Here is a 20,289-nt window from a genome sequence, read left to right on the forward strand (position 1 = left end):
TACATTTATAAATATTTTAGATTAAATATCAAAGCTTCTTTTTAACCTTTATATATACTTAGTGAATTGTATCCAAGATAAACATTTTACTGACTTTGTAAAAGTATACAATTTTTACATAGATATTTTCTATTAGAGGTTTACCGGGATGCTACGGAACATACAGGATAAAACCCATACAAACATCCACTCAGTCGCCCAGTCTTCCAGTCCTCAACATCTTCCCTCGTGAGCCACACTTCTGCTGCTGGTGAAGACATCAAGTCAACCGAAACTCTCCTACACCACAGCCCGGGATGCAGACAGGGCATCCACAGGGACCCGGAAAGCCGCATCCTGAAGTCCGCCACCCGGCACAGTCGAGGTTCAGGGTGGACCCCAGGCTGGCCCTGGGGCCCACGGCACCATTACAGCCAGGACAGCCTGCGCTTGGCCCTGCTCAGCGCACGCTGTACGTCGCTGTTCCTCAGGCTGTAGATGAGCGGGTTCAGCATGGGGATGACCACGGTGTAGAAGACGGACACCACCTTGCTCTGCTCCATAGAGGACGCGGCGCTGGGCTGTGCATACATGAAGAAGACGGTGCCGAAGAACAGGCAGACCCCGGTGAGATGGGAGGCGCAGGTGGAGAAGGCTTTGTGGCGTCCCTGCGCGGTGCGGATCTTCAGGATTGCTGAGATGATGTAGATGTAGGAGACCAGCGTGACGAGAAAGGTGCCGACGATGATGGAGCCGCAGAGGCCAAGCAGAACCAGCTGGTTGGTGAAGGTGTTGGAGCAGGAGAGGGACAAGACGGGAAGCACGTCACAGAAGAAGTCATTGACCTCGTTGGGCCCGCAGAAGGACAGCGTGAAGGTCATGGTCGTCTGCGTGAGAGCATTCAGGGCCCCCCAAGAGTAGGACCCCAGCACGAGGTGTGCACACAGCTGGGGCGACATGGTCACGGGATAGCGCAGGGGGCTGCAGATGGCAATGAAGCGGTCGTAGGCCATGGCGGCCAGCAGGAAGGCCTCGGTGGTGCCAAAGAGGGACAGGAAGAAGAACTGGGCTGCACACCCACCGAAGGACACCGTGTGGCCCCGGACCCAGAAGTCCACCAGGGCCCTGGGCACAATAGTGGAGGAGTAGCAGATGTCCAGCAAGGACAGGCTTTGGAGGAAGGCGTACATCGGGGTGTGCAGGCACGCGTCGGCCCTGATGAGCACAATCATGCCACAGTTCCCCACCACGGCCACGGTGTACAGGGCCAGAAACACAAGGAACAGCGAGATCTGCGTTCCCGGGCCCCCTCTGAAGCCAAGTAAGACAAACTCTGAGACTTGTGTGCAGTTCACCATTGTGCAACTGCAGCCAGAGAGGGCCAAGCAGGACAAGGAAACGTGAGAGCCACATGCAGTTCAGAGGCCCCAGCACTCTGTTTGGTGTGGTGAGTTAAATTAAGTTAAAATAGGATCTCTGTGTGGCAGGAAGAGGCTCTGCTCATGGCCTGGCATAGTGTCTCTGCCTACTGCGTTCCATGCGTCCTGCAAAGGAGAAGCGTTCTGCCGCCAGGAAAAGAACTGGACCTAAGTTATGAAACGGGTCCGGGGGTTCTGCATCTGTGAACATGTCGGAGTGTGGTTCAGCTCAACTCTCCGATCTATTTCGCATCATTCCTTTATGTCACATCCTCAGGTTTTACAAACAATTCAGAGAAGCTTCACAGCATGAAGACAGTGGCTTGAAGAATAGCTCCACGGTGGAGCAGCTGCCTGGCATGCACAAGGGCCTGGGCTCACACCCAGCACTAAGGGAAAAGGGGGAAAACACAAAGTTAGACAGGAGGACACCTGAGACATGACTACTGAGGTAACTGAGCTAATTCTGCATTTCAGGTTCATCATCCATCCCGGGATGGGAGGCAGTGGCCACTGACAGTGATAGTATGAGCAACATCGATTCACAAAGAGTCCTGTGTCACACTCTCTGCAGGAATTGCTTGTTACTGCAGTCACGAATTATCGTGGACTCCATGGCCTGAAACAGTAGCGATTAGAAATCTTCTTCTTCTAGAGAAGTAAGTGCAGTGGGTCTCGGTGTGGGTATTAGCAGCCCATTTCCTTTCAGAGGCTGTTATAGGGAATTAGTTTGCCTTTTCCAACTTCTAAATACCGCATCCCTTACCCTGAGCCTCTTCTGTTCTTAAAGTTGAGGCTGAGCACCTTCCTTCTCCCTAAACTCTCTGCTTCTGGCCTTGCATCTAATGTATCTGACCATTCTACCTCCCTTGGGGAAACTCTGGACCCTTGCAGGTAAACCAAGATAATTAATGTCTTCATCATTAACAGTCATATCTGCAAATTCCCTTTATCATTTAAGGGGATACATTAAGGCACTCCACAATTTAATACACGGGCATCTGGTGGGAGGTGGTAGCCATTCTGCTATTGCATATAATTTAAATAAATTGATGACAATGTGGTTAAGATACGAGGCAAAAGCCATTCAAAATGCATGATTTTTAAAATTCAAATTAGACCTTTTTAATTGTAATCATTGATGATTCTCTTACTTAAATCCGTGATTATAGAACTGCATTTTTTCTTTTTGCCTATCACAACTCCCTCTCTGAGACATCACTGTCTTTATTAAATAGTAAACATAATATAATTGTAAACACATTTAAGTAGCTTAAGACTATTTGAACTTGGAAGGTGAAAGGTGAGATTTAATTGTAAGGTGAGACTCTTGAACGTAAAACATGGGATGAAGCCATGATTGTGAATACGAACCAATGTTTGTGAATTTGTGTATACGTGGAAACTCGCTGTTTGGAAATTTGCTGATAATATTTCTTACTCTATAGGAAATAGAAATAAACATACCTAACCAAGAATGTGTAAATATATACTACATGGTAGCTTTTATTCAGATTACATGCAGAATAAACATTAATATCCTCTCTTCTTATGAACTCTAACATGGTAAATAAAATTTATATGCAATAACTCTTAATTTTTTCAGGTGAAGAGTCAGAATATCTTTTTCTAAAATTCATTAGGAACTTTAAATTCTCCAGCACCTTGGGAGTTCATAAATATAATAACACACTTCTCTAATTTTTAGTTCTCCTCCAATGGAGAATATTTGGTTTGTCATTTTGGAAAATCTTTCCCAGGAGAGGGAAGACTGTGATTTTGCTTTGCCGCCCTAACTGGAGCACCATTCACACCAATGCACTGCACAAATGCATAAATGGTTCCTTGTACACCCAGACACTGGCTGGACTCAACACACAAATTTTCCACAGTGGGCAGAGAATAAAGCATGACTCCCTACTTTGAACATTATGGCTCACATTGTTGGAAGTGTAGGTTCCAAACCCTAAGTGCCTTCAGTCTTCAGAAGGAAGAAACAGATCACACAGCCAGTGTAGGCTTAAGAGGAAGCAAAGCCAGTCATGTCCATGTAGAATAGCTGTGAACCTTCCCCAGATAGGCCAGGCCTGCACACGCTGTGCTCTGTGCTCAACAAAGCTAAACCCGATGCACACAGCGTTATTACTATTTCGCTTCAGAGGCAGCACTTAGTAGATGAGCTTAAGCCAGCTAACTCCCAGAGAGCCCATGAATGTCCTTGTCTCTCATCAAAGGCTGTTCATTTTTCTGGAAGACTCTGTGCTACAGAATCTCACAAAAGGAAGAAAATCTTACTGACAACAAAGCAAAGTTCTGCACCTGAATTTTTTTAGGACTTTATAGCCATAGAACCAAAGATTTTAGTTTTAAATGCTTTCACAATAAGTATTTATGGTTGTACTGTAATAGTGATATAGAAAACAAAAGATCACAATCCAAATTTTAAGGGAATAACTAAAATTAATTTGATAATTCTTATGGGATAATCAATCTTTAAAAATATTGGCTGTGTCCTTATTTTTCTAACCGCTCACGGGAGCCCCCAGTGCCGCTGCTAATCACACTGAGTCTTTCGAGGAGCACTGGGACATGCACTCCAGTCTCCTGCTGAACAGAGCTTGATTTTCTGCCCTACTCCCGGGCCTGTGCTCTGCTCCCAAATCGACTTACCACTTGTTTTTGAGATAGGATCTCTCTGTGAAGCCCAGGCTTGCCTGGAACTCACAACAATCCTCTTCCCTCAGCCTTCCAAGTGCTGGGATTATAGGCGTGCACCACCATGCCTGGGAGTTACTGTTGTTTTTAATCCAAGCACTGAAGTCTAGGTCAGTATTGCTGTGTGCTATTGTGGTCTAGGGTTTTGCTGAATTATTATTCTGTGTTGCAAAACATTCACTCTACTTCTTAGAATGTCACTATTTTTAGATTTACACAATATGGGACCAAGTAATCAAGCATGGGCCAGATTCTGAGTGGGCTGACAGTGAGCTTTACAGTGGGAAATACACGTATAAAATTTTCTTATATGGAAACCTTGAAATAGATAGATGGTGGTTAAGACCCATTTGTTATTAAAACTTTTAGAGTTTCCTGGTGTTTATTATTCTATGTATTCCTTCCATCATCTGTGGGAAAATCCAGTGGAATACAATCAGTGGGTGTCACAACATGTAGTACTTGGATGAAAACTGAAGAAACTGCAGTCTTCTGAACTGCAGAAAACTTGAGGCATGGCAGTGTGAAAACCTGCTGTGACAGTGGAGAATGTGCACTGCATTCGACAGTAAGAGGCTGCTATTCTGTCAGTGCTCTGGTGGAAAATTTAAAAAGTGCTTTTTAGTTCCCCAATCAGATGAGTTGAGTAGATTTCTCACCCTGGGCAGGGTCCCAAGCACTACTACACAAATGTTGTCTCCTTTGATCCTTATGCAAACTATGTGAGGTAAATACCAAAATGATGATCATTTTATAGAAAGGACATAATGCAGTTGAGAGAGTTAGATATTTTACTCTGATTCTCACTATTAATAAACACAAAGCCCCAGTTCTACACTGAGAAATTTGGCTCCAAAATCCATAAAACAATGTCTACTAATTAGATAAGGGAATAAAATGCTCCTACTTCTTAATTTTATTTTTAAGTCACTTTTTTATTTCTTTGAGTCACTTTTGTTATAAGTTTGCATCAGTGATTTGAATTAAAAATCCCAAACTGATTTATTTATTGTCAAATGCCCCCATACTTGGTGCTGACCGAATGTATGATGACCCTTGTGCAGGAGAATCTCAGCGGTAGGAGTGTCTTACCCTAGAGAATGAGGCCGTGTAGCCCCTAACAGCAGACCTGGGGCCGGAAGCCCTGGATTCAAACACTTACTAGATGCTTCCTCGGGCAGATGTCTTATTCCTTCCTTATCTCAGTATCGGGACCTGTCCAGAGTGGGCCATGGGGGACTGGGCTTCATTGTGAAGTCTAAAGCTTTCTTGGGGGAAAATACTTCAGAGTGTTCCTGGCATATCATAAGCTCAGTGTAAACATTGCCACTGTTCATTCTATTATTTTTAAAGTCTATTTTTGCCCAATGCTATTTAGTTGAAGTCTGTGATTTTCATAAATTACATGGAATTCTAAAGCAAATTGCAATTGATTTGAATTTTCTGCCAGCTCTACTAGAATTCACATCAACTTAATCAGAAGTTCACAGGGTTTGAGGAAGTGCGGTACATTCTCAGTGAAGCCACCCTCACCTGCATGTCCTGTGTCCTCACTTCTGAGACGCCCTCTGCTCTGCAGTGAATGACATCTACATGGAAGTGCTGCTCACAAGGCTGAGGGTTATGAGACGTCCCTTGGCCCTGGTCATCTGAGATTCATTCCCCAGGGTCCTGCATTCAAAAAGGAGTTTCACTTGTGTACTACAACCTGGCAAGAAGACAGAAGGGTTTGGGAACAAAAGAAAGCAGAGTTCACAACCATACTGCCTGTAGTTTAAAAGTAGGCCATACCTGCGAGTTTCAAGGCTTCCAGTTTTCATGGAATTCCCTCTGCTTTTGCTTCAGATGCGTGGTCACTGTGTAGCACAGCATGAACTCACATGAGCCAGGTGTAACCTGACTGTGTTGGTCTGTTTTGAGCTCTCTGGTGACCTAATTGAACCCAAGGACAGATATTCTCCTAGACATATTTTTTTTTGTTAAATTCTTTTATTGGTACATTGTAGGTATACAACACAATTACATTTCTCATTGGGAATTGTACCTTTACATGATGCATCTTGGTTCTTATCTTTTCCCCATTCCTAGCCCTCCCTTCACCCCCTCCACCCTTCCCTATTTACAAAGACTTTATTTCCATTTTGTCCATTTCTCATCATTTTTCCTTTCCCTTCTTTCCTTTCCCCTGCCCCTCCCACTACCCCTACCCCTTTGGACCTTTTCTTCCTATTTTGCATTATCAATTATTCATTCTAATCATTGGTACATTTTAGGTATACAATATAATGACATTCATCATTGGAAATTTGCACCTTTACATAGTCTCTCTTAGTTCTTATTTTTCACCCTTCCCCTGCCCTCCCTTCAACCCCTCCATTCCTCCCTATTTACAAAGATTTTGTTCTTATTTTTCTGTTTTCTCCTATTAATCCCATTCCCTTCTATCCTTTCCCCTAGCCCTCCCACTTCCTTCCCCTTTGCCCCTTTTCTTCCTATTTCACATTACCTATTATACATTTTAGTCCTTATTTACACTTTCAGTTTCTCACACCAGAGAAACTATTCAGTATTTACACGTGTGTCCTATTTATTTCACTTAAGAGTATTGCCTCAATGTGCATCCACTTAGCTATAAATGTCTCTAATTTCTCATTTTTTACAGCTGAGTAGTACTCCATTTTATAAAAAAACCCACATTTTCTTCATCCAGTCTCCAGTTGATGGGCATTTGGGCTGTTTCCAAGTTTTAGCTATCACAAACTGTGCTGCTATGAACATGAACACACATATATCACTGTGGTATGATTCTTTTAATTCTTTGGGGAAGATCCCCAGCAGTGGAGTAGCGGGGTCAAATGAGACTTCCAGTCCTAGTTCTTTGAGGTATCTCCATACTGATTTCCACAGTGCTTGCACCAGTCTACACTCCCACCAGCAGTGGCGCAGTGTTCCTCTTTCCCCACAGCCCCGCCAGCATTTGTTTATTATTGGTTTATTATTGGTGCATTTATTATTGGTTGATTTCATGATGGCAGCCATTCTTTCTGGAGTGAGGTGGAATCTCAGCCTTGTTTTCATTTGCGTCTCTCAATGACCAGTGATGTTGAACATTTTTTCATGTATTTATTTGCTATTTCTACTTCTTTGTCTGAGAAATGTCTGTTCATTTCAGATGCCCATTTTCAGATTGGGTCTTTAAATTTGGGAGGTCTGATCTTTTTAAGTTCTTTTTAAGTTCTTTTAGATTCGAGATAGTAGACCTTTGTCTGAGGAAGAGCAGGTGAAGATTTTTTCCCACGTTTTGGGTTGTCTCTTCACACTGCTGGTGGTTTCTCTTGCTGTGCAGAAGCTTTTTAATAAGAAGAGATCCTACTTGTTGATTGTTTGTGCTAGTTCATGGGCAACTGAGGTTTTGTTCATAAAATCTTTTCCTACACCAATGTCTTCAAGAGTTCTACTTAACCTCTGTTCCAACTGGTTCAGAGTTTCTATTTTAATATTTAGATCTTTAATCCATTTTGATTTTAGTTTAGTGCATGGCAAGAGATATAGGTCTAGTTTTAATCTTTGGCAAGTTGAAACCCAATTTTTCCAGCACCATTTTTTAAAGAGGCTATCTTTCCTCCAGTGAGGGTGTTTGGCTCCTTTGTAGAAGATGAGATGGCTGAGTGTGTCTGGTGTTGTTTCTGCATCTTCTAATCTGTTCCACTGGTCCTCAGGTCTGTTTCTTTGCCAGTACCATGCTGTTTTTATCACAGTAGCTTTGTAGTATAGTTGCAGGTTGGGGATTGTGATACCCCCTGCCATGTCTCTGTTACCTAGAATTGCTTTTGCTATTCTGGTTCTCTTCTTGTTCCAAATGCATTTTTGGATTGTTTTCTCAAGGTCCATGAAGTCCTAGACATATTTTTGAGACATTTTATGTTATGATTTTATTAAACTGAAATAAGGAAAAGGCAATGGAAAAGCCTTAAAGATGTTGCTTTAAGTGTTTCTGAGTGTTACAATCCAAATTACTCATAATAATTGCTATTAACATGTCATATAGTAGCTCAGTCAATACATAAGAAAATGTTTTACTTGTATACCTTTGAAATATTCTGCATGTCATATTTTCCAAATTATATCTAGGAAAAGCCAGGCATTTAGACCTTAAGAGATCAGTATTTGAGCCAAGCCTGTGCAATTTAGCAATTCAGCAAAACAGTCTCAAAGTAAAACACAAACTAACTAACTAACTAACTGACTAACTCACTGACTAACTAACTAACTGACTGACTAACCAAAATGGGGCTGAGAATGCAGGAAAAAGACTGAGTTCAATCCTTAGTACTGTAAAGAAAGGGAAGAAAGGCAGAAGTGGGGGAGGAAGGAAGGAAATAAGGAGGGAGAGACGAAGAGAGGAAACGCAGAAAGAGAGGAAGCAGGAAGGGAAATGAGGGAGTATGGAGAGCACTTGCTGGATTTGGAGTTTGATAAAATGCAAAGTAATGGACCTTATTGTTCAACCTCCTATTTTCTGAAGTCTTATAAACGTGGTGGTTTGGATTCTATGTAGGCACAAACAAGGTGTGTGAATTTTGAGAAACTTGATAAAATGGAATTATTTTCCTTGTCTTGAAATGTGGTGTTATGATCCTAAAAGTTGAATGGGTGGAAAATAGCCCCAATGCCTCGAGAGAGTTAGGGCACAAGGAGTTGATGAGACATGACCACGGACAAGGTGAGTAAGTGCTTTCTGTTTGCTGACGTGTGGACTGAAGAGCACAATGAAGACAAAGACTCAGATGAGCACTGCAGAGCATGGTTTGTGAAGGAAGCAGAGGGAATCCTGGAGGAGTCCTGACAAGAAAGGGCCCATGGGTGGTGAGAATCTGGGACAGACAAGAGACTGACCTGCAGTTGGAAGGCAGGCAGGTCACACAGCTGCACGAAGCACCTTCAGAAAGAGGAGCAAGTAAACAGGGTCAGCGGTGCGTAGGACTTTCCTACTCCCGACCAGGAGTGAGAGAGGAGCCACTCACATGTGAACATTTGCAGTAACACGAAGTAAAGCCGTTCTGTCACATAACCCTGCATAACTCAAACGCGTTCCTAGAAAAGAGTGGTGTTTCTGTCTGGGATTGCCTGAGCAGTCATTGTGGTATTCTACACCGAGCTGGCTCAGCAAGTCCAACTTCCCATTAGTGATATTTTTCAGGCTCAGTTATCAAACATCCGCCCAGTAAACAAACCATGTGGTCAGACTGTTTTATCTCATACGTGCTCACAGTGAATCCAATTACATTTAACTGAGAGGTCTGTCCCTATAAACTTAGTGAACAAAGGTGGACAGGAGAGACGACAGAAGGAGATGCTTGTGTGACCCAGCTGCTCGGACCCGCGCAGTCTCGGGATGCACGGAGGCCGCACCCCCCTGGCGGCAGTGGGGCGAACACACAGGGCCAGCCTTGGTGCAGAAGCTGTGGGCCCTGCCTGCCAGCTCTGGCCTGGGAATGGCCGTCTCCCCGAAGGTGAGGTCTGTGGTGGACACAACCCAGAGGCCGCTAAGCTGGGGCACCTGAGCCACAGAGCCCGGAGGGGCCGGGTGCGCCCTGAGCCCACTCAGAGTCTCCAGGTGCAGAGACCGCACTCCGGTCTGTCCCAGGAGCCCCATCTCTGCCTGGTGGGGCAGAGCAGGGCCCATCTGTGGGCTCCAGCCTGCACCTGGGGTCTTCAGTTCTTTCCAGGCACGAGTCTCGCTCCAGGCAGAGGTTCTTGCTGGTTTTCATGCCTGCTCCTGGGCTCCTGGCAGGCGCAGTCTTGCTCCCTGCTCCGACTCCGGGGTTGGAGAAGGGGTGGCAGGAGCAGGCCGTTGCCTGGCAGAACACATTCCGGCGGCTCAGCCTGCAGCTGGGGCGTGAGGCAGTGGCCAGCACCGTCACCCTGGAGAGCTCAGCGCTGCGGTCTGACCTCAGCGTCTGCTCTGCTCTGCTCTCCCGGTGGGAGACAGCGCTGCCTGGGCCCGGGGCTGGGGAGGGCGGTGTGTGCAGCTCTTCCCTGCCTGCCTCGTCCACACCCACCCAGCCTGTAACGCTGTTTCCCTTAGGTCTTGCGAGCTTCCGGGCAAAACACAGCTTTGCTCCAAAGGAAATAAGAGATTACTTCGAACCAAGTATGAGCAGCTAAAGACTGGAGCGTGAATCCAGTGTCTGGGGTAAAATGCTTCACCATGGACTACGTTACACGAACTGTACACGCAGGGAAGGAAAGAAAGTCGTAAATCCCACAGTGTCGGGGAGACAGGGAAGACTTCTTCCTGGGGTTCAGAGCTAAAGCGCTCTTAGCTTTAGGGCGGGATGCTGGAGCTCTTGGTCTCAGCCCTGCGCCCCAGAGCTACACCAGGGCTCACAGGAGCCTATGTCAGGTGCAAAGGCTGAAAGCAAACGACTGTTCTGGGGACTCAGACCCCCTGGGACAGCTCTGCCTCAGCCTGCAGCACCCTTCTCCCCACAACCCAAGGGTCAAGTGAGCCAGGGCCACACAGCCCGCAGCATCTCTCAGGGAGCCGTGTTCCTCAGAGAAGGCAGCACCTCAGCATGCAGTTCCTGAGCCTATGCAGCAGCGGTCATGGGGAGCCTCACCCAGTCTGTCTCGCCCCACCTGTGAGAACCGCCTGAGATCAGATGTGTTTGTTAGTCACAAAACAGCAGATGGAGACCAAGGGTGGCTTCAGCAACATCGTGACAGCCCAAATACGTAGGTTAATTTACAGGTCACACGGTCAGATGTGGTCAGGGAAATGTGAAGTAAATACACAGTGTGGCCAAATCAACGTAATTACCTTGAAATTAAGCAGAAACGAAATATTTAATTGTTTATAATCTAATGCATATATGGAAACAAACTAATATTCGATTCACCTAGAATAGTGGTGGCAAACCTATGGCACGCGTGCCACAGGGCACTGTTTGTTATCATTGAAAGCTCTAAAAGGTTCCCCATGCTTGATCTAGAACACTAACACTAACACTAACTAACACTAACACAGGAATAATATGTTCTTGAATTAAGACCCTAGGAAGCAGGGCTCATGACCAACTGCCTTTCATGGCAGTGGAATCCCTTCTTTGTTGCAGGAGGGCTACCCTGCACTCCCACAGGCTTATTTAGTTTGCCTCTGTTTTATTCATTTTATGAGTGGCCCTTTTTCAGGAATAGGCTGGCGTTTGCACACAAGTCAGTTTTCTCACTTGCTCCCAGGCGTGTTACACATTTTTCTGGGAAAAGGTTCATGTCTGACAATTAGGAAAAGATTAACTCTCTTTGCCTAGGGTATTAACCTGTATAGATGTTAAATTTGTCTGTGTTTCTCTGATTTTATAAACATCCACCTCTACTTGTAGCCTAGGACTTTATTTCACCAACACAACAATACAAATATTTTTCTGTCCACATCTGTTGTTTCCCAAACTGATATATACTTCGCTTAGTATTAATAAAACTTTCACATATGTTCAATATAAATTTGTGTAGAAACTTTCATTTGGAAATTAAAATAATGTAAAACATTAGTGATAAATTCCAATTTTAGGGAAGAAAATTTGTTCTATAATACACTAACAGTTTTAAAAACTTGAAGAAAAAAATAAATATATGTATTATGTAAGAAAATACAAAATGTGCCAGTACACTGAATTCTTTAATACACATATTTCTAATGTTTGTCATATTGTGGAAACCAGCTTGGCCACTGGGGAAAACACTAGCTAGGTGACAGATGGGGAAATTTCAGTAGGTTTGATTGCTGAAAGTTGGCCCACACAAGCCCACCCTGCCTGACCTCTACAGGGCATCTGCAGTGACAGAGCCCTTGGCCGGCGGAGGTGCCACCTTGTCTAGTCAGGAAGATGTGCACAGGGCTGACTCTCCTCACTGGGAGCCAGCAGGACCAAAGAGTTTTTCTCTGTACATGGAGAAATAAAGATGACTTTCCAGGGGCGCGGGAGCTAGGAGTGACACCCAGGGCCTCACGCATGCTAGGCAAGTGCTCTACCACTAGACCAATTCTCTGGCCCCCCTTTTTCTTTCTCCTTTCTTTTTTTTTGGGGGGGGGCAGTGTCTCACTAAGCTCCATACGCTGGCTTCAAACTTGTGATCTGCCTGCCTCAGCCTCCTATTTGTTGATTCCTAGTATTATTTCCTGTGCAACCAGGGTTCTTCTCAGAAAGTCCCAGCCTATGCCTATGACTTCAAGATTTACCTATTTTATCTTCCAGCAGGTTAACTGCTTCTGTTTTATAACTTAGTTGTTTGATCCAGTTTGATTTTAGTTTCGTGCATGGTGAGAGATATGGGTCTAGACAGAGTCAGTCTTCTGCGTGTGGACAGCCAGTTTTCCCAGCACCACTTGTTAAAGAGGCTGTCTTCCCTCCAGTGTATGTTTGTCAAAGATTAAGCAGCTGACTGTAACTGGGCTGTTTCTGCATCCTCTGCTCCATTCCACTCATCTTCATGTCTGTTTTTGGGCCAGTGCCATGTTATCTTTATCACAGTAGCTTTGCAATATAACTTCGAGTCCAGGGTTGTGATGCCTCCCACTTTGCTCCTGTTACTCAGGATGTTCTTGGCTATTCTGGGTCTCCTCTGCTTCCACGTGAATTTTTGGATTGTGTGCTCTAGTTCTGTGAAGGATGCTGTTGATATTTTAATTGGGATTGCATTAAATCTTTATATCAATTTTGCAAGTGTGGCCACTTTGAACGTATTAGTTCTACCTATCCAGAAACAGTGGATATATTTACAGTTTTGGATGTTCTCTTTGACTTCCTTTTTCATAGTACTGTACTTTTCCTTGTGGAGATCTTTCACTTCCTTAGTTAGGTTAATTTCTAAATATTTCATTTTTCTTGGTGCTGCTGTGAACAGTATTTTTCCCTAATTTCTTTCCTCAGCAGGTTCATTATTAGTGTACAGGAATGCTATTGAATTTTGTGTGTTGATATGTATCCTGCTAAGTCACAGAATTTGGTTATTGATTCTGAGTCTTTTGGTGGCCTTTGAGTCTTCTATCTAGAAGTTCATGTCATCTTCAAATAATGATACTCTAACTTCTTCCTTTCCTGTACATATCCTTTTGTTTCTTTCTTTTGCCTGATTTCTCTGACTAATGTTTCGAGGACATGTTGAACAGGAATAGCGACAGTGGACATCCTTATCTCATTCCTGGTTTTAGAAGGAAGGCTTTCAGTTCCTCCCCATTTCATATGATGTTTGCAGTAGGCTGGTCATAAGTGGCTTTCACCATATTGTGATAAGGTCCTTCTGTACCTATTTTCTTAAGGGTTTTAATCTTGAAAGGATGTTGGATTTTGCCAAAGATTGAGATGATCATGTGATTTTTGTCCTTGTTTCTCTTCATGGGTGAATTACATTTATTGATTTGCATATGTTGAACCATCCTTGCATCCCTGGGACCAAGCCTACTTGATCATGATATATAATGATGATTCATTGCATTCTACTTGCAAGTACCTTGTTAAGGATTTTTGTACCTATATTAATTAAAGAGATTGATCTATGGGTCTCTTTTTCAGTTGAGTCCATTTCTGGTTTTGGAATCAGGGAATGATAGATGCCAGAAATGACTGTGGGAGTATTCTTTCCCTTTTGATCTTCTTAAAGTGCATGAGGAGTATTGGTGCTACATTTTTCCTGAAGTTTTACTAGAATTCAGTGGCGAATCCATCTAGACCTAGGCTTTTCTTAGTTGGTAGGTTTTCTCTTTGTTATATTTCAGTTTCATTGCCTGTTATTGGATTATGCAAGGAATTTATATCTTCTTGGTTCAGTTTTGATATGTATCTAGAAACCTAGCCATTTCTTTTGAATTCTCCAATTTTTTTGATGTACAGGACTTGCAAAGTACTTGTTAATCATCTTTTTTATTTTGGCAGTGTCCATTGTGATGTCACTTTTTTATTTCTAATTACATTGATTGGGATTTGTCTTTCCTCTTTTTGGTTAGATTGGCTAAGGCTTTGTCTATTTTGTCTATTCTTTCAAGTAACCAAAGATACAGCCCACTGATTCTTTGTAATGTTTTGTTTCAAATGTATTAATTTTTGCTGTGATATTTATAATTTCCTTCCGTGTACCAGCTTTGGGTTTGGCTTTTTCTTGTTCATCCTAAAACTTGAGATGCATCATTAGGTTATTTATTTGGGCTTGCTCTGTTTTTGTGAGTTCAGCATTCACAGCTGTAAACCTTCCTCTCAGGACTGTTTCAGCATGTCCCGTAAGTTCTGTTACATTGTACTGCGCTATTGTTAAATCTGGAAACTGTCTTTTTCCTCTTTGGTTTCTTCTGTAATCTTTTGTTTAGCAGTATGTTGTTTAGATATCATGTATTTCCACAGTTTCTGTTTTCTCTTTTGTCTTGATTTCTAGTTTCGTTATGATCTAATAATAAGTATGGCATAATATCAATTCTTTCACATTTACTAAAGCATGCTTTATTGCCTTGAATGTGGTCTGATCTGGAAAAAGTTCCATGTGCTGCTGAGAAGAATGTGTATTCTGTTGTTGGGTAGGAAAATCTGTAGATATCAAGTCCATTTGTTTGAAAGTCTTGTTAAACTATGATATTTCTTTGTTAATTTTTGTCTAGTTTATCTGCCCCTCTGTGGTTGCTGAGTTCCCTTAGTATAATTGTGTCTTTATCTGGTACATACGTCCAGTAGTACTGCTTTAATGAAGTTGGGTATCCCATTGTTCAGTGCATATATGTGAATAATTATCTCTTTCTATTGAATTCCTCCCTTAAGCAATATTTACTGTCTTTGCTTCTTTTGCTCAGTTTTAGCTTGAAGCACACTTTGTCCTTATATAGCACAGCTATGCCTTATTTTTTTTCAGGTCCCCATTGCACAGAATATTGTATTCCACCCTCTGGTTTTTAGGCTATGAGTTTCCGTTTGCGTTAATTGCCACTTCGGGCTGTTCGGCCTTCCCCTTGCTTGCCTGCCTTATGGACCTGTCTGGATTGTGGGCACTGGTTCTGGAGATCCTGGTTGATGTCCTTAGACTCCTGGGTGGGATGCACATGAGTGTGAGAGAGACACTGTAAGTGCCTGGGGATGAGTGAGCAAGAATCGATTTACGGGAAACCAGACTCTAAACCTGGGTTTGAGTTGGAGGCAACAGTTGCTTGTGTGCTCTGATGGATCATCAGGCATGGGGGGAATCAATAATTTCCTTCTTGGTAAAATGTCTCTGTGACATTGTCCATTAGTGCAGTTTTGACACCCACGTGTGTGGCCTGCTACCCCTTGAAGATATTTAGAGTACAAAGATCAAGGAGTTGAAAGCAGAAGAGGAAAATTTGACGTAACAACTGTGTTTTCCTTCTAAGTTTCATCAAAGGAAAGATTTCCAATCAGTGTTTCCATATTCTTCCCTAAGCTCCATTTGTGTGAAAATGTAGACAGAACGTCTATTCCCAAAGGCTCACAGATATCCCTTTAAGAGTGAGAGACCCCCTCTCCCAGGTGTATGCAGGGAGGATTTGCAGGAAGGGGAGAAAGTAGGGACAGAGATTTGCACCGCCTCTCCGTCAGCTTGCTGTGTGGCCGTGGAGAAGGCAGACACATGCTGGGCAGGAGAGCGGCTTACGGAGCTTTCAGTGACTCCACTTACATCTGCCGCTACAGATTCATTCCTGGGGCCAATTAACACATCTGCTTTTAGCTGGTGTGCAGCTGTTTATCCTGCAACTGAGTTTTTCCTCCATGTTTGCTAGTAAAGACTACTAGGAGAAGATTTCCTTCAGCCGGAAAGATAGATCAGCAATACTCCCCCAGGTCCTACCTTAAGGTTGTGTCAACATTAAAGCCCTGCATCATAATTTATTCACAGGAATCTTAGTCAGCTGTCTTTTCTATAATATAATACATTGGCCCACTGCACGGGAGACATCCTAATAGGAAATACTAAGCAAGAAATAGTTACTATTGTAGACTTTTCTGTAAGACATGTGTAAGTCATAGCATAAAAATGGAGCACAATTTAGTGGACTTCTACCTCAGTGAAATTTCTGTGTCCGCTGGCGTGGGACCTGTCACTGTACCTTCCTGGGCTGCAAGATAATGTCTTGTATTTGGTCTGTCTCACCATGAAAAGAGGGCCCATGAAACTAAATTTCAGACCCAACAGTATTTGTTGGGCTGCCCTTCCCCAGCTCACTCACCAAGAGAACCGGACCTGGTGGTCTCGGGGATGGAAGCAAGAGAAGCCTCTGGGACGGGTTTAGTCTGCTGTGGAGACTTCTGGGTCACTTGGGCCCCCACCTCACAGACTCCAAGCTGGACGTTCGGTGTCAGAGGAGATGGGAGTTTGAGTGCCCCCTGCTGATGAAGGATGCTGAGGCCTCAGGAGTCTGGAGCAGGGCCCTGCCGTAGTCTGTGGATATTACTCTCCTTCTGAGAGTTTCTAGCTCCAACTTAGTACTAAAACAGAGCCATGAGGTTACCATGCAGCCTTAGTTACCACCGAAATGCATGTTGTCTGCACCACCAGTGCAAACACACGGACACGCCCAAGAGAACATCATCATCAAGCATGAATGGTGTGGGTGACACTGGAGTGACAGGGCCATGAGGGCACAATGCAGTTTCTGAGGCAGCCAAACACCACTGACCCCACCCCTGCCCTCTGTGCCATAGGAAGTTCACTGCAGTCAACCGATGGAGGAAAAGAGAGCACAGGACTCGCTTACAAACACTTGTGAAAAAGTCTCCACCCAAAAGGGGACAGCTGTAGCGCCAGCAGCCCTATCCCGGGACAAGCATGTTGGATGGTGCAGAAAAGAATGCCTCCAACTGGCTAGAAATTGTGGACTCACACTGATTTGTACAATCTGGGGGGGGGGGGGCGCAGAAGAGCCAGATCTGTGATCATTTGTATATTCGTGGCCCGTGGCCATTGAGTTGTCAGCATTTTCAAGATATTGGAAGCAGTATTTTTGGAAAATGGAGACATGGACGTATAGGGAAAATTCCTATTGGTAGACATCTCTGAGTTGTGAAGGTAACTGCTTCCTGTATGAGTGCCCAGAAGAGCTGGACCTCAGCATGAAAGGATTGTAGTAATCTAGTGGGGAGGACGACCTGGTCTCCGAAGCCCATCACATTGGCCAAGGTATTACTGCCTCTGCCAAATGGGCTCACAGAACAAACTGAAGAACTCTGAAGCTGCTTGTGATGCATTATGGGGTGGAAGAATACTGCAAACACAATCAGTAATATACCCTAATTTAATTTAATTTTCATCCACACATAAAGACATACAACAAAACATGACACTGGATCATCGAGTGGTGAAGTAGTCTTGTATCAATAATTTAAATCACCTTTAAAAGTTACAGTTGCAGGGAATCACAGGAAGAATTAATCCCAGACCACCGAGTCTGACAGTTCTAGGAGAAAACTCGAGAATAGCGAAGCTTTCCACTTGATGGTCACATTTTTCCTTTTTTTGTATGTATTAGAGAAATGGGATATGTATTTTTAACATGTTTTCATTTTTCCAAAATCAGTTGTTGGCTTTACAAATAAAGCAAAGTCTTAATTTTCCAGAGAAAAGTGGTGTGTCCTTTGTATGCTAACGGCACTCCGTCCAGGTAAAGCGCTTTCTCATCAATTTGATCTCTGATCATGCCTTAAAAAGTACCTCACAGCAACATTTTCCTCCATTAAATTTTCCCTGAAGTAAGCTCTTCAGCAAAGCTGCTGCTGGGTTTTCTTTGCGGAGTGTTCCGTGGCTTCAGTGAATTTGTGAACACAGCCTTTTCAGTGGTACTCAGTGATGACCATTGGGACACTGCTTCCCAGAGAGGAAAGGGCATGGGTTCGATCGCATGACCTTTGCTAAGGTGAGAAATTAAATGACCACATGGAAAACTTGCCTTCCCTTGGCAGTTTTCCAGTACTGCTAACGTAATCTCGGGAGTAACAATAAGCATGAGGCTGCCCATGATGAAACACCTCGTAAGCAGTCGCTCTGAAGCTCTTAAGTAGAACTGAGGAGAAGACAGCTAAGCCCTGGACAGAGCCACTCTTTCCTGACAGCTGACTCTGAGGGAGGCGCTCAGCATCCACTGGAGCAGTCCAGTGCCTCTCCCTGGATCCCTCAGAGCTGGGGACGGCCTTGACGCCGATCACAGAGGTCATCTAGACCTCTCTCTGGGCGCCCTGCCGCTGTGTGCCCTGCAGTGCGTGCAGGATGGAAGGCGGGACCCCAGGACCGCAGGTGAGTGTCCCCCTCACAGACCTGAGTGCTCCAGCTGTGACAATGCAGGCCTTCCGGCCTGGACCCCTCTCCTCTCTCAGGGGAAGGAAGAAGCTCAGGTGGAGACAAGACTGGGGCAGCAGAGATGCCCCTCCAGCTTCAGGTCCTGAGATTTTGCCTCCTGTGAAGTTTTCTGTGAACAATTCTGCCTCTAACTAGTGTTCCTCCCTGGCTACACTGCACCCGCGAGGGACCATGTAGGCAGCTCCCACCTTCATGCTGGGGTGAGGACACCGCTCAGCCCGGTAGGCACTGTGCAAGCAGGTGATGCTGGGGTGAATCTGGAGCAGCTCTATCCAGACAAGTCAGGGGATCTGCGCTTACTGTAACAGACCCTACAATCTTGGCCCGTTATAGGGACTGTGGTAAAATGAGAAAATAATTAAGCGGGCCTGACTGGGAAGCAGGACATGCAGTGGTGTGGCGAGGCGTGATGATGCCTTACCTCAAGAACACTGGGGTGGAGATGGAGGAAGCGCAATTCAAGAGCCAGAGACAAACTAGATTGTCTGAGTTTCAAAAACCAAGAAGTCCAGACAGAAGCCTCACTCTCAGCCCTAAAGCACTAGGCTAGTAGTATTGCGCCATGTCTGAATACAGCCAAGTCGTTCCTTTAGGACACTTAGACACAATTTTCAAGCAAAGGTGGGATATTCACAATGACATGCAGTTGCACATAAGTAAGCCCAGAACTGTGAGAAGAAGACAAACATTTTCTGCTGCTTCAGCTACAAAATATCCACTCACTCATTTAAAACAATCGCGTTCTCTCCAGTCACAGTGTTTGGACTGGGATGGCAATTGGCACATTCTCCTGCCAACGCCGGGACAGAGCCAGTGGATACTTCATGAATTGATCTTATTTACTGCTCTTTGTGACCCATTTTGGACCCTCGGGAGGCAGGGCTGGAGCACGGGCCGCTCTCACTGCAGGTGCAGATGTGGGCGCTCAGACGACGCCCGGCAGCTCACGTGAGAAGGGTGCAGGCAGCCGCCATCACTGGGCCTCGGTAGCTTCCCTCCTTGTCCGGCTCCTCGTGCACCAGCTCAGGGGTCCTCAGTTACGCCTCAGCACAGTGCTCTCAGCGGAAATCATGCTGTTGTGTCTTTGTGCTCTGGTGGAGCCCTTCAGGTATGGGGTGTGAGGCTGTCACTCAGTTCCAGGAGAAGCAGGGGACACGTGGACTGTGCTGATGGCCCTGGGGACAAGGACCAGAGTCCACCTCGCAGGGCTCACAGCTTATGGGGAGCTGGGAGCACAGAGCAAGAAAGACCGCAGAGCCCTGCGGAGTGGATGTTGGGACAGAGGTCAGAGTCCCACGGGGAGGGAGGGAGGCGGCTCTGCTGGACTCTGCTACCCAGCGAGGGTGAGGTCCCAGAAGGTCAAGAACGTGCAGTGTCAGTGCGGGGTGAGCCCGGCAGGCGCTGGGATGCTCTGCTCATCCCAACCGCGCACACCCAGCCCCCGCTCCGCTCAGTGGAGCCCTCGGCCTCACTCCTCCCTTGGGCTCATTCTTGTCCATCTCGGGTCACAGCGTGTGAGGCCAGACGGGCTGCGTGCCTGAGTGCGCCTGTACTGTGCCCATGTTTGAGTGACAGCAAAGCCCCGTGTTGTTATGAAGGCAGGAGGAGTGTGAGTGCTATGTAATCCAGTCAGCCTGGCGTGTTCATCGTGGCCAGTGTTTCCAGTTCCATGCCCTGTAAATGCCACTGACTCATCTAACATCTTCGCACATGCTCACACCTTCATACTATTCAACTACTTAGAATAAGCTCATGAAAGTGGCAACAACATAGATATTTTTCAAATACCTCTGATAAATATTACCAAACATCTTGCTCTCCCACTGAC

At 45.0% G+C, this 20,289-nt stretch overlaps 2 protein-coding genes across 3 annotated transcripts in view; one reads left to right on the forward strand and one right to left on the reverse strand.

Annotated features, from left to right (window-relative positions):
* On the reverse strand, positions 1 to 16,761 carry LOC101725617 (olfactory receptor OR9H1). Of its 2 annotated transcripts, XM_004841931.3 has the most exons (3): positions 16,339 to 16,761; positions 5,646 to 5,820; positions 1 to 1,786 (listed from the first exon to the last, which is right to left on the reverse strand). In XM_004841931.3, exon 3 carries the CDS (start codon positions 1,335 to 1,337, stop codon positions 408 to 410), a length of 930 nt encoding a protein of 309 aa, XP_004841988.2. In that variant the 5' UTR covers positions 1,338 to 1,786; positions 5,646 to 5,820; positions 16,339 to 16,761; the 3' UTR covers positions 1 to 407. The 2 variants fall into 2 exon arrangements, with proteins under 2 accessions (XP_004841988.2, XP_087037147.1); XM_087181021.1 differs by lacking the exon at positions 16,339 to 16,761 and having other exon boundaries at positions 5,646 to 6,315.
* Positions 9,508 to 20,289, forward strand: part of LOC147826506 (olfactory receptor 2T6-like) — an 18,537-nt gene continuing 7,755 nt past the window's right edge. Inside the window, exons 1-4 of the mRNA XM_087181044.1 lie at positions 9,508 to 9,625; positions 9,907 to 10,093; positions 18,283 to 18,398; positions 19,371 to 19,569. Of these exons, the coding sequence (XP_087037170.1) occupies positions 9,508 to 9,625; positions 9,907 to 10,093; positions 18,283 to 18,398; positions 19,371 to 19,569 (620 nt within the window). The remainder of the gene's footprint in view (positions 9,626 to 9,906; positions 10,094 to 18,282; positions 18,399 to 19,370; positions 19,570 to 20,289) is intronic.

Source organism: Heterocephalus glaber, unplaced genomic scaffold, assembly GCF_053883595.1.
Source record: "Heterocephalus glaber isolate CG9 unplaced genomic scaffold, H.glaber_assembly_v1.0 deba00001466, whole genome shotgun sequence".
NCBI classification, from domain to species: domain Eukaryota; kingdom Metazoa; phylum Chordata; class Mammalia; order Rodentia; family Bathyergidae; genus Heterocephalus; species Heterocephalus glaber.